Below are 14,080 nucleotides of genomic sequence, written 5' to 3' on the forward strand. Positions count from 1 at the left end.
TGGCTGTGGAGGGCTGGCAGGCAGGAGCAACCCCACTAGAGAGCAGGACACCCATCTGAACAAGAAGGGAAAGAGATCTGTAGGGAAAGAAGAGTAAGGAATGGCAAAAAGAAAGAGCTGCTTGAGGCCAGGGGCACAGAGGAAGCTAAAGGAAGGACTAAGGACATCCATCCAGTGCTGAAGAGCTGCATTAGGGAAACAAAGAAGGTTGCAGCAAAGTTCCCTTTACCTGCTCTGCATCTCCGTGAGGGAAGCTCAGCAACCTGATCCCACCGCTCCTCCTCAAAATCATAGCACTCCACACTGCGAATGGCTTTGGGCGCTTGCCCACCCACCACAATCATCACCTGCAGAGGGAAGAGAAGAGCTAGAAAACCTCAGACATGACCCTGGGCAGCTGCTCTCTGCAGAGAAACCATCACCACAACCTGATCAAGAGCAGCTGCCAAAACAAGTGCTGAAGGCCAGCTAGAAGCCTCTGCAGGGACACTTATTTCAGGCAATTATGTTTCAAGGGGGAAAAATTTCTCTCCAATTCAATGCATGCTAAATATGGCCACCCCATTTACCCTTCCTCACTGTGTCCAAGGTGGGCAACTTGCCCAATTTCTACTTGAAATACAAAACCTTTTGGCATCACGGCATACCCAAGACTCGCTGCACAAGTGTTTTTAAGTGAAGAAGATTCCAGCATGATTTCCACTGGTGGCCCACTGTTTAGTCATTATCTCCATGGTGGTGCTAAAAATAATCAATGCCACTTAGCAAATAAAACGTGACAGCTGCGGTGCCACCTGCGGGGAAGGCGACACTCAGGGAAATCACCAGAACTGTCACCACCCGGGGGGTCTGGGCTGCTGAAGGATGTGATTTGTCAGCTTCATTAAGGCTTTTGGCTGCCACAGGTAGTGAAGCAAATGCAGGAATTAAACCCCGAGTTCCTTACAGGAGGGGAAGAACTATGTCACGGTGGTCAAGGGCAACCTCAGGAACGTAAGAACCACTCTGCTGGGTCAGGCTAAGGGTTCATCCAGCCCCAGTCTGCACTACCAGCAACAGCAAGGGGTGGACACTGGTGGCAAAGTGAGAAGACCACAAAACCTGGGCAGCATGCAGTGTGGGCTTTCCCAAATCTGCCCTATCTACTGCCAGACAACAAACTCCCCATGGACACGGGTGCCAGGAGCCTGCAGCCCTGCACTCGAGGCTCTGAGCCCCAGCTGGACACTGCCAACCAACACCTGCACAGGCAGCCAGCCCCCAAAACACCTGCACTGGCAAGCAGCTGGACCTGCACTTTGTTCAGCACACATTTCATTCAACCTTCCACAGCCACAGAGAGGGAGGATTTGCTCCCTTTATCACAGCAAATCAGTGGGACAAACAACACCCAAGACAATCTGATTTTAACAAGGCCAAGGAGCTAGAAACAACATAATGGGGCTTCAAATATCGATAAAGAGTAGTTGGAAAACTGACTTTAGCCTCTGCAAGGCAACTGGGAGTAGCTGAGGGGTAAGATCGTCCCTTGAGGTCACTTGGATAACAAACTTAACTCCGAGCAGGGTTACTTTAAAAGTAGAGAGCTGGACAACAATTTAAAGAATTCAAAGAGCGTGGAAATAATGGCCAGTTTGATCTACAAAGATGAGAACATGATATTAGAAACCAAATTGAGTCTAAATTAACAGCCTGACTACTAGTTGTGTAACAGTCTCCCATGGCAAGCTGCAGGGCTTCACACGATTACAGAATTAAGGGATTTCACAGCAGACAATAATCCCTCATCAGCAGGACCAACAGGCCAGATGAAAGTCTCTCAGTAACAGGATTGCTCAAAGATCATCACCTCCTTCCCTTTCTTCACAGTTCAAAAGAAGGGAGGAGAGACCTGCAGAAGATTTGGGTTTGTACCCATAGGTCATGCTATAAAAGATGTTGAGAACCTCTGAACTCACCAATTTGCTGTTCCTTTCATCCTTAACTACTTTAGTCCTTGAACAAGGGTCATGTCAAGCCCTCCCTGATACCCCCAAAGCTGTATTCTACCACCTTCATCTCTGCAACAGCAGGCTGAAAGGACACTGACACATGCTGCCACATGCTGCAAAACCACGATTTCTCAATGAACAGCCCAGTATCCAAATATCAGAAACAGCACAGATCTCATACACCATCCCACAAAGCAATCTCGTTATTGTCTGTGCTTGGAAAAATAACACACTCTGGGTTTTGATATCTTGGGATCTCCAAATGCTTACTAGCACTTCAGTGGCAGTCTGTTGAGAGACATTGTGCCAAACTGCATTTATCTCTGGGGCACGGGGAAAAGTTCCTGTAGTTGTTTTTTTCTTCACTAATAAAGTGGTGGCCAGAGCATCACACGCCTGCGGGATAAAGGTGGGGAGTAGCAAGGATTATTTATTCAGTTGCTGCTTTGAGTCCATTGAAATTCGCTTCAGACTTCCTGCCCACGGGGCTGGGTGCTGTTGTTTCCTGCTTTCCTGGCTTCTGATTATGGATGCAGGAAATGAAGAGACACCTACTGTGACCTTCCTCAGCAGGGCTCCACGACACTCTTACCAGGCAGCAGCAACCTCAGCCAGCCCTCCAGCCCTCCAGCAGCCACTCCACAGCTCAGCCAGCCACCAAAACACTTGTGGCCGACAAAATGTTTCAAGAGCAGAGATATTCCTTCCCCTAAGGGTTTATCTAAGTTTATCCAACTTAATTATGCTTCCTTGCTGGGCACAGGCAATGCCAGAAGAGGGAGTAAAACACTTCCAAGCACAACCACTGAGTTAGTAAAAAGTAACACGGCAAGTTCTCCAGCTCCTGTCAAAGACTGAAAATGCCACCAGGAACAGGAGTGAGGTGACATGAAGTGACAAGCTTAGCTTACCTTTGGCAAGCTAACAGGAGTCCTTGGCTTTGTCCTGGGGTTCTTTATTAGTTGCCTTTGATCCAGAGGAAGCAAATGATATTTCATGGCTTCGATAAGGAAATCTTTACAGGTGTTGTTATTCTTGATCAAAGCTTCTTCTTCAACTGTCTGAGAACATGCACATACAACAAGGATCATTTACACAGGTCACATGGAGCCTTGTGGAAAGAATGTGTAACCTGGAGTTTCCCTTCCAATGTACCAACATTAAAAAAAAACAACAATGCAGGAGACAAACACAGACTTCCAGCTCTTCCCAAAGAAGCAATGCAGTAACATCCAAGCTTCTCACTTTTTTCCAAGAGATCATTCACAAGAGTTTATCACCCTCTGCCAAACACCTGACGCAGCAGAGGAGAATTCACCAGGAGTCTGGATACAAAGTCAATGATTTCTTTTATCTGAGTCATAATTTTTAAAGAGAGGCAGTGTCTTTTATTCTACCAGAAGATACAGATGAAACAAAATCAAAACCAGGATGGGTTCATCTTGTGAATACCAATTTTATACTAATTGTATTGATTTTTTTTAGACATATGATAAAAGCATAGAAGTCAAAGAGCCCATATGCCAGCCCCTTCTTTGGGAATTCTCAGCTTATGATCTAGGCCCAGAGCCTAGGAATTAATTTATTAAGAACAATCTCCAAGTCAGACTGAATCAGAGAGTGCCTCCCCTGCCAACCACACAGACCCACCTGCATGCACAGTACACATCTTAAACCAAAATTATCACATATTATGTGCTTGCATTATGATGTTTTGCCTGTGCATGAGAGAAAAAAGCTGCACGAGCTTGTAACATCACCACTTTGCTCTTTTCAGGGTGAAAAGATCACAAAATAATAACTTATCAATTTTTCCCCTTGGGGGACAGCAGCTTTGCTCTCAGCACTGCCTGGCAGAGCACAGGTCCCATTTACAAGAAGACTTCTGAAGCACACATTGATTTCAGAGTCCACTCAGTTTTGACTTTTATTCTTCTGTTTAAACTCAGCAACAAACCAAATTACCCATCTCAGACACAAACAGCCAAGCCACTGATTAAGGAGCAACCAGCAGCTTAAGTGCAAGTATTAATGACCTCTTTGCAGACTAACCTGTACCAGGTAATCTCTGGGCAAAAGGGGCAGGCGAACATGCTCCATCAGCTTAGCCATGTGCTCTAAGCGAGATTCCTTCTCATAATTTATCCAAGAGATTACTGCTTCAAAGACCTACACAGATAAAGTACAATTAAATGGGGAAGAGAGAACTTCCTTTCAGAGTCACCCACCCAAAAACAGAAGCATGGTGATTTTCGAGCACTGAAGGAAGGGGCTGCAAGATCTCTATCAAACACGAAAAAGCTGTGACTGCACAGAGCACAAGCAGCACTGTAGTAAAGAGCTGAGCTGACCACCCATGTTAACAAGCAACTTCACATCTAGACGTGTTGTATCACTCCCAGAGCCAAGTGCATGTCCAGAACAATCATATAACTCTTGGACATTAGCACTGGAAGGCAGCCAGGAAAGTTAATGAGCCTGCTGACATTTGCACTGGACATTATTCATGAAATCAGCCACAACAATTACTCCTGATAACTGAGATCTCCCTCCTTTACTGGCCACACAGTAAAGTCACTATGCTCATATTTAATCACTGCAGTTCCACCAGCCCCCAGAAACCAAGAAGTCTTGAGGACAAGTTCCCCACACGCACAGGGCAAGCCCTGCCCGCAGCCATGGAGCCTCTACACTGCATGCATTTCACTGCTAAAAACACTTGGATACTCCAGCTGGAGAGCAAGGGCACACTGGGCTTCTGGTCTGAACCAAAATCTCGTTTCACTTCCAGATCCAGCTGGTAGAGATAAGCATCCAGAGCTGGAGCCCGTGACCAAGTGCTCACAAACAGCCCCATGGGCAGAGCCCTGGCTGCACTGGCGCAGCAGCAGTGGCCGATGCGGGCTCCTGGATGAATATGCATGTGCTTATGTAACTGGGAGCCTCACTTGCAAATGAAAGGCCTAAAAATGTCACCGGGAGTGGGAAAGGCTTCCTGAAACACCCAGCAAAGCAGGAAGAGGGGCTGATGGAGTCTCAGATGCTGCACAGCAGGACCTGGAGCACTGCAGTGGAGTTTCCCCACAGAGAGGGAATTAAATTCTGATGCATAACTCTCATCTATCGGCAACACTCCCCAAGCTCTCTCACTGCCCAATTACTCAGGGGGGCTGAGCAGAGACCCCTTCTGTCCCATGCTTCCCCCAAAAGCATCCCTGGCCCTTCCCTCCAGCATGCCAGGCAAGCGCCCTTGGTTTCAGCTTCCTTCTGGGGTCACCAAACGGTCAGGCCAATTTGCACAGATAATTATTTCTTTCTTTCCATCCCTCCCATCACTCCCCAAGAAACCATTCCATTTGGTCCAAGGTCACTAATTTGACAAAATCAACCAAAAACGAGGGCACCATCTTTCAGTCCCCAATTGTTGCTGATAAATGTATTTGCAGGAGGCCTTGGCAGACACATCCTGCCACGAAGGAGATGCAGAGCAGAAAGGGGTTTCTTCCTCTGAGGCTAAACTATATACTTTTAAAATGCAGTAAAGCACCAGTCTCATTTCCTGTGCCAACAAAGTTCCTGCTGAACTGCTTGGAATTCAGGACACTGCAATGAGGATTTAAGCAACACAACAGGGAGCAGTGTAATCAAACCACAGCAAATGCTGAGGAGAGTAACTACTGCAGAGCTTTTAAGTATTTTAAAATTAAAATGAATAAGCAAACAAACATTTTAACTTTGGCTATGAGGCCTTTAAAGTAGAAACTGGGTTGTTGTGAGATTTTTTTAATTGCAAATGAATGTGGAAGGAGGATAAAGCAAATGTTTAGCCGACAAACAGGCTTTTCATTAACCTCTTCTGCACAAAGGCTGAGCTGCAGAACAGGTCACAGGGCTGGGACATACCCAGCTACAGGTCAGGAGGACAGTGAACAAGTCTAAAGGAAGGTAAGGCAAATGTGCACTAGGAATAAGCTGCTTCCTTGGTGCTGGCGTCCACTCCTGAGTTAGGCAAGCATTGATGCTTCCCTGCTGTGTCTGCACTAAAAATAACTATTTAAAAAAAAGAAAGTCAGATTCTGGCACCTTCCGTTGGCTCTGATTGCTAATTTCAGAGAAGTGGGAAAAAGGCTTTAATCCAAGACAGCAATCTCTCTATTTAAAGGCCACATCTGTTTCCAGTCCTGCCGTGCCCACCACAGACCCCGAGCAGCTGCTGCCGCTCCCCCGGGACTCTCCAGCCATGCAGGACCTGCTGCCAGGGTGGGATGGACACAGCAGCTCCCAATACAGCTTGGTGCAGAGCTGAGGCACGGGCTGAGGTAGCAGCTGGCACCTGCCTGGCTGCAGGAGCAGTCCCGAACTTGGGAGAAGTAAATTTCCTACTCTGTGGAGCAGAAGGGTAGAAGCCTGGAATATCCCTGCTCTGCACACTGCCTAAGGAAAGAGCAAGCCCAGACGTTTTCTCAATCTCTTCTGCCAAAAATCCATTTGTTAGAGACTCCCAAGAGTGAGGACCAAAACTTGCATCAGCTTCTGCAGCATGTCAGCAGCATGAGACAATGAATCAATTACCAGACTCTGTGCAGAATCCCCAATCCAAACATTTCAAACCTTTAAAAAATTTCTTTAGCCACTGTTCTGTGTTGGCAGCAGACCATTCTCAAATCTCCCCACTTCATACACCTTTAGTAAATAACAAATAATTATTATTTTTATATGGTTTTTTTTAGCTTGCAAACAGTAAAAAGAGCCAATTAGGTCAGGTACAGAAAACATTAATAAAACTGTCTTCCAGGCACTGTACTCAGCTATAGCAAAAAGAGCAAGCAGGGACAACAAATCTCTGCCCTACTCTGAAAGGGCCTGTGTAACTGCAGAGGCTGGTACAACAAGGAGAACAGAAGAGAAAGGAGAAGAATCCTTGAGTGATAAGGAAATGCTGCCACCACTTTACAAATAAAATATATTTCTGTCCTAGAAGAGAATTTTTGTCATCCTGATGGCCTAGGGCTATAAACAAGCCAAAATTGGTGAAGGACATATTTTATTAGGCCAATTGGGTATTAGTTGCTGGGTGGCAGAGGAAGGGGAGAACACACCAATTCCTGAGGCATTCCCAGATCCTGGCAGGACTTGTCTCTAACACTTCCCAGTGATCCAGGCATGGCAGTGCTCTGGCCCACAGGCTACAGTACATGTATGAGGCACAGCAAGAAGAGGAGCAAGAAAACTCCTTGTGACATCTGGCTGTGACAATTAAGCTGCCAGATTTCTGATGTGTTTTGCACATGCATGCACACAGATTGATGTGTGTATGTATAGAGTGGTACACACACATACATACTTTTATATAATTTATTTTATAATATATATCTCAAACATTAGCAGATAGAGAGAATAAAAGTGAGGAAAATGGCTTGTCTGTAATGAAGTTAACATGAAACAGCAGCCTACGAGTCTGTCCTCAATTTCCAGCACTTCTTTGAACTCCAGCACATTTCATGTTTATGTTCCATTCCCATTTTCTGCCTCTCTCCTGTTATTCAGATCTTTTGTTTTGAATGTACAGCTTATGCTTACATTTCCTTCCACTGCCTTGCATTCTCAACAATCTTTCCTTTTACAAGTTCTTTTACAGTCAGCTAAAGAAATACTGGGTTTGATTGTGTAAAGCTCAGATGAGGGAAGGAGCATTTTGATTCCCCTGGGCGCAAAGCCAATAAAAGCTTTTGAACAATGCTGCACAGGACTGGAAAAAATTGGTTACTAAACTTGCACTTCCCTTTGCAGGCTGCTTGGCTCAGGCAGAGTGATTCTGCTGGGAGTTTGTGCCATTTGCTGTTTCCCTTCCTGGCCCTGCCCCAGTGGCACCTCGCAGTCCCCGCCAGCCCCACGCCTGTGGAAACGCACCCGGAGCCTCCGAGTTTGCTGGCTCAGGACCAGCAGGGAGTATCCCTGTGTCCATACCTCATGTGGAACAGGTTTTCTGAGGGGTTTTACAGTTCCTCTAGGCCCAGGCACCTGCATGTCTGCAGCCCAGAGGGGCTGAACAGGAGGAGAGCACACGTGAGGATGTGCAGCCCAGCCAGCAGCACCACCACACCAAGGTCCAGCTTCAGCCCACCCAAACAAAGGCATCCAACAAGGGCCCTGAAGCTACAAACCGCAGAATCCTCAAGCTCTCTTGCAGCCTCTCACAAGCGACCATTTATATTTAGGAACATGGTTTAGTAGTGGACCTGGCAATGCTGGGTTAGTGGTTGGACTCAATGATCTTAAAATGTCTTTTCCAACCTTAATGATTCTGTGACTTAACAATCTCCCCACAGTGACAATTTGGAGATGGGTTGAAGGACTGGAGGCACATACCTGTCCTCAGAACCCTGCAACAGGTCATACAAGCAGCTCAGACCAGAGAATGGGGCTGGAGCTCACCAAGCTCCATAAACACTGGTCACCCTCCTCCCCAGGACTCCAGACTACACAACATTGCAGATCGTTTCAATCAGAAAAACAACATCAACCACTGCCTTTTCCCCCTTTTTTATTAAAAACACTGAAGACACTAGAAAAATGTTTCCTTCCTTCCTTCCTTCCTTTTGGTTCCAGGCTTGCTTTTGTTGTTCTATCCAGCATGCTACAGAAGCCAGTATTTCTCTCTAGCCTAATGAAATTCACTTTTTTTTTTTTTGAGGTTTTAGAGCAGGTATTAAATGCTTTACACAACAGTAGATTGGAGTTTCCTAGTTTTCCAGAGAGGGAAAGTAGTTGGTTCTGAGCCCCAGGGCTTTTAGCATGATATGGATCTGAGAGTCATAACTTCCTGCAAAGAACAACCAAGTGAAGGTCATTTTTATGTGTTTTTAGGATTCACATTATTTTAATCTTCCTTTCCACAAGAGCTCTGTTGGAGAATGGCCCCAAAGGACCATATCATGATAACAGTTCCTGGTGTAAGATCTAGAAACAATCCAGCATTCTTACATTCACTCTTGCTATGCAATTTACTGTACCTTTTCTTCAGAGGAGACTGTGAGCTTGTCACTTGATATTAAACTGCAAACCTGGTCCAGACTAAGGCTAAGAAATTCTTCTCCTAGCATCACCTCAGGGAAGTGCTGCTCTGTTCAACAAATGAAAAGGGGGAACAGAAAATTATAATGAAATCCATGTTTTCAGTCAGTGGAAGGACCACAGCATTCAGAGAACAGCCCTTGGCACAGCTCTGAGCACCCAAGACAGACCCACAGCAGCTGAGAGTGGAACACGGACAGAAACCAGCCTCAGAGCAGGATAAATAAACCTGATGTTATTTCAAGCAGCACCAGCCCCATGAAATACTTTCATAAAGGATATTAAACTTTCTGAAAAGCCACTGAGAATATTCCAGTGGCAAATACGGTTAGAAGTGGCAACTGAGACAAGGGCCAATGTCCAAAGAGGTAAATAACCTGGCCACCTCAGCACCCACCTTCCCAGTAGTTTTCCCCTTTCCACTTAAGCCTGCAATTGTACAAACTTCTATTTCTCCCTTTTTTGCCTCCAAATCCCTCCATACTGTAACTCTGGGAGCTGCTTGAAAACAAAAAGCACATCATGGAATATAACCCCAAACTGGAAGAATTATGACTGAACATCATCAAATCTGTCAAGCTTTATATCTAGCCAAAAGGCACACGAAATAATCACTTCATAAAAAATTATTTCTAGGTCAAATATGTCATTAGCCAGTTGCAGCAATTTTAGTTTTGCAAGAATTTCTTAAATACACTGCCAATTTAATCTCACCTGTCATTTGCTAAGTCCCATTTATCTTTGGCTGAATTACAGAAACATGAATCTCAGACGCTTTATCTGAAGCAGCTTCTTTCAAGTCCTAATTCTGGCGCTTTGAGAAGCTCAGACTCCTGTATGCAAAGAGCTCTCTCTGCAGCAAGATCTGCCTTGAGTTTTCACATCTGCAGTGCTTTGCCTGACAAAAAGCAGCGCCACAGGGACATGAGCTGGCATAACTTCCAGAGAGGAGATTTTTGGAGCCCCTGAACAGCCCCTCACGAAAGATGGTGCTGCAGGACTCCCCAGTCACAGACCCTCCTTGCTCTACTAAGGACCAAAACCCCACAGCTAAGCTAGAAGCTCTGATTAAAAATAGCAGCATGTGGACAAAGTTTAACACTCTGTTATGCTGGAAATATATATACGATTTAATGAACTCTTTTGGCCTTAAATACCTAAGAGGCAGGAAACACTACCCACACAATAAGCTGGATACACTCTGACTTCTGGGCAAAATCTCATATTCATTCATCCTGGACTGGCATCTGGCAGCAGAAGGGTATTCGATCTCTCGTTATTAGTTGGAAGCAAGGAAGAATATTTACTGATTTTAATAAAGGAGCTGGTGCCTGCATCAAGAAGGCTCCTTCACCTGCTAAAGTTATCCATTGGCCAGAACTCAGCATTTCTCAAGTAACTGAGCTCATGCATGCATGGTCTCTTGAGCTCGGGGACTTCTGTCTTGGTTTAAGACTGTTACATAAACAACACAGTGAAAAGAATTTTAATGGCATTTTTATTAATGGAGTTCCATTAACATTACATGGGCTGCTGTACTAACTGGGACTTATGAAGGCCAATAAAACAACAAAGCAGACCTTCTAATTGCCAAACAACCAAATAAATATAGAGTGAATGCACTGCTTGTTGGGTTAAAGATTAAACAGGGCCTGGAAACAAGGATAATGAGATATTACAAGCAAGCTTTTATACAATTAACCATTCCTTCCAGGGTACCTTTTTCTCCAGGGGATAATACAGCCAGAGCAGCTGAAAAGGTTTTAGTTTTATTTGCAGGAGAATAGGGGAGGACTCAGTAGATACATTTTTACTCCACTGAGCCTACTTACGGTCCAATTAGGGACAAAACTGTTAAAAAGGAAAAGGTTGCAGGACAGAGCAGGTGCTCTGGGAGACAGCAGGTGTATGCGTCCCCATACAAATTATCAGGAAACAGAAAAACCAACTGGGAGAAAACTATCAGCATCTCCCAAGCAGAGGTCAAGGGCAACTCTGCCAGAGGAGACTGGAAAGTGCTGGGGAATTCAGAGCTTGGGGCTGGCTGAAAAAGCTTTACATTTACAATGTAGAGGAGAAATGCTGAAAGCCATTGCCTGCACCTACTCATTGCAACCAAACACATTCACTCCCAAGGAAGCATGAGCCTATCCTCCCTTGGGGTAAGGGGCCATTGCTGCACAGATCAGAGCCTCGGACTGCATGGCAATTTCAGCTGAGTGTTCCAAGGATTTAATTTTGCCCAGTGCCATTTACTCCCACAGCAGAAACGCCCAGCAGTGCCTACTGCTCCCCCAGGGCAGGGTCCATGGGGAGGACACCAGCACACCAACACTAAGCTGACGCACAGGCACACCGAGAGCTTGCCAGGGTCACACTCAGGAACTGTTTTGTGGGCTGAGATCCAGAGGATCAGGCTTTTTTACCTCCTGTGGTGCGACCAAACCACATTTTGCAACTTGCAGCATCACAAAAAGAAGAAGCCTAGAACCCAAGAACGGTTGGGTTCCCTTCTTCCTGCTCTTGGGTTCCTTCCCTTCCTGTTCTAATTCCAGAGGTCTGAAGAGACCAACCAGGATGTGCTCAACCCCCGAGCTGCTGTAGCTGGGGGCAGGGCCAGCCCCACACCCAGACCCCCTCCCCTCACCTGCGTAGGCGTTGGCCTGCTGCAGCAGCTCGGTGCAGGCGTGCACGTCGGCAAAGGCGCGGATGCCAAGGCAGTTCGTGGGGTGCAGCTGGGACTGCAGGAAGTCACAGCAGTTTTTTCTAACATCCATCAGTTGCAATAAACTGGCAGCTGGCAACAAAACCTGCAAAGGCACAAGAGGGGAATGAAAGCGAGCAACAAGGAGGGATTCACAGCTTGCACAAATTGGAGGCAATTCCCTTTCCGACAGGGATGCATCCCTGTGGGGTTATGACAAGGAAGGTTCAAGTTTTAGCTCTACCCACATGCAGAGGATCCCTGTTTATGCTTTGAGATGTGAAAATGGCTATCCTACACTGGGCTATAAGTGGAACTCTTCTCACAGCTTCTCCCCACAAGACCTCAAGGCAAAGTGAGGACACGGCAGAAGCAATCACAGATGCTCCTGAATTTCTGGCTTTGCTGCAGGTAGGTCCTGCACACAGATGATTTTTTTTTCCCCAAAGGGTTTTATATTATTTATAAGCATTGCCATCAGATTCAAAGCCCATAGCAGTCCAGCAGTCCTCAAAACCCTGGACTTTGTTACTTCCAACAAAACCCTATTGGCTTGTGAGGAGGGTGCCCAAACAGACATGTAAGAGAGGGGGTTCCCAGGAGCTCAAGCAGGTATTGGTGATTGCAAGGCTCTTGGGAAAGACAGGTCCAACTATTCAAATCAGGAGCTCTCATTTACACTCACACAAAATGCTGGGGACACTTGTGGATCATGGCTGCATCTGAAAATGAGGTACTGCTTTGTACCTCCAAAACTAAGCACAGAAAAAGGAGACAGAAATGGATGACGAATGTGACATCTGCTGGAATGAAACACCTTTGAGGCCAGTGAGAAGGACAGGAACTAGAAAACAAAGTCCATCAGGACATTACAGCCTGTGACATCAGCTACTTCCTTTCTTACGTCCAACAGCAACTGCAGACGTGTCTTACTCCAGCTCTTTTGCAGCTCTGGCTGCCTCACACATGTCCTTCCAACTGGGCATCTGTGCTCACCATCTGAGCACACATTTCCGGAAAATTATTGCCAACTCAAAAAAAATAAGCAGCTGTTAAACAAAACAAATAGGCTAACAGCATTCACCTCCCTGGATCCCGATGGCAGCAGAGGGATAAAGGTGTCCCCTCCCAGTCCCTGCCACCACATTCCCATTCCACACTAGGGCAGGACCCTCACAACCTGCTCCAGGTCTTTCTAAGCAATTGCTGTGTTCCACTCCAGCCCAGCTGTACAGTGGCTGACTGCTGCCAAGCAGCCATCCCAACAGGCAACAATAAGAAGTCAATTAACCCAGGAGACTGTTTTAGCCCAAGCCTCTTGATGCCAGGAGCAGATTATTTTGTGGCTTTGACTAAGTCAAGATAGCAATGCTCTAGGATTTTGAAACCTACCTGTGAACCACTTTCTTTCTAGCTGAACCATTTCTGAACACCTGAGCTACAAAAGGGCTTTGGGCAGCCAAGTGGGACTCCATGCAAACCATCCCTGGGTACAGACTACCCAGAGCCTCCTCTGTGCACCCCCATCCATCCAGGATGCATGCCTGCTTACCTCTGGTGTCTGGGATGTTGCCTCCACAACAAAAGGAACTCACTACCATCACCACATGCACCTGGACAAACCAGTGCTGCTGTTGTGGCCTGTGCTGGCTTGAGAGGCAGTGCAGAAGGAGTCTTACACCACTTCAGCCTTCAGGAAAGGGGCATTATCACACAACACTTCTCAGAAATAGGATATAAAAAGCCTATCAAGAGATGAGGGGATTTTCTCTTTCTTATTTCCCAGTCGAATGTCTCAACGCTCATCTTGTTTTTACCAGGGAAGGCGAAAAGCAAGCAAAGGATTTCCGTGAGAACAAAGTCTGTTTCCTTTAGAAATAACAAGAGGAAATGCCCTGCCTAAACATGCAGCAGGACCAAACTGCAACCCCATTAACATCCAGACAAGTTACTCACATGGGTCTGGATTTGGCTCTTAGTATTTGAACTCCAACAGCCATGAACAATTTAGTGAGAACTGGTTTCTCTACCAGATCTGCCTCCAGATCAAATCCCACTCATTTTTTGAAACTATATCAAAATCATCTGTTACAACTGAGACTGACTGCTTTGCTCAATTCATGTCCAGAACCTCATCTATGGGGTGTGTGTCTAGATATCTATACACATATAACATCTAGTTCACCAGCTGTGCTCTGCAGACTCCACACAAATTTCAAGTTTTACACAACATTGCCTGTACAATTACTTCCATAGACCTTTGATGAATCAAAACTAGAAACATCTTTCAGCCAAAAGTGCTCTGTACATA

At 45.9% G+C, this 14,080-nt stretch overlaps 1 protein-coding gene across 3 annotated transcripts in view; it reads right to left on the minus strand.

The window, feature by feature from the left end:
* Window positions 1-14,080, minus strand: part of KLHL3 (kelch like family member 3) — a 48,924-nt gene that overhangs the window by 13,257 nt on the left and 21,587 nt on the right. For all 3 annotated transcript variants that reach the window (XM_066196833.1, XM_066196835.1, XM_066196834.1), the window contains exons 5-9: window positions 11,713-11,875; window positions 9,005-9,114; window positions 4,044-4,160; window positions 2,903-3,052; window positions 230-347 (exon numbers count right to left, since the gene is read on the minus strand). In XM_066196833.1, the coding sequence (XP_066052930.1) occupies window positions 230-347; window positions 2,903-3,052; window positions 4,044-4,160; window positions 9,005-9,114; window positions 11,713-11,875 (658 nt within the window). The remainder of the gene's footprint in view (window positions 1-229; window positions 348-2,902; window positions 3,053-4,043; window positions 4,161-9,004; window positions 9,115-11,712; window positions 11,876-14,080) is intronic.

Source organism: Chamaea fasciata, unplaced genomic scaffold (genome assembly GCF_029207755.1).
Source record: "Chamaea fasciata isolate MVZ Bird 193981 ecotype frontalis unplaced genomic scaffold, bChaFas1.0.hap1 SCAF_15, whole genome shotgun sequence".
NCBI classification, from domain to species: Eukaryota; Metazoa; Chordata; class Aves; order Passeriformes; family Sylviidae; genus Chamaea; species Chamaea fasciata.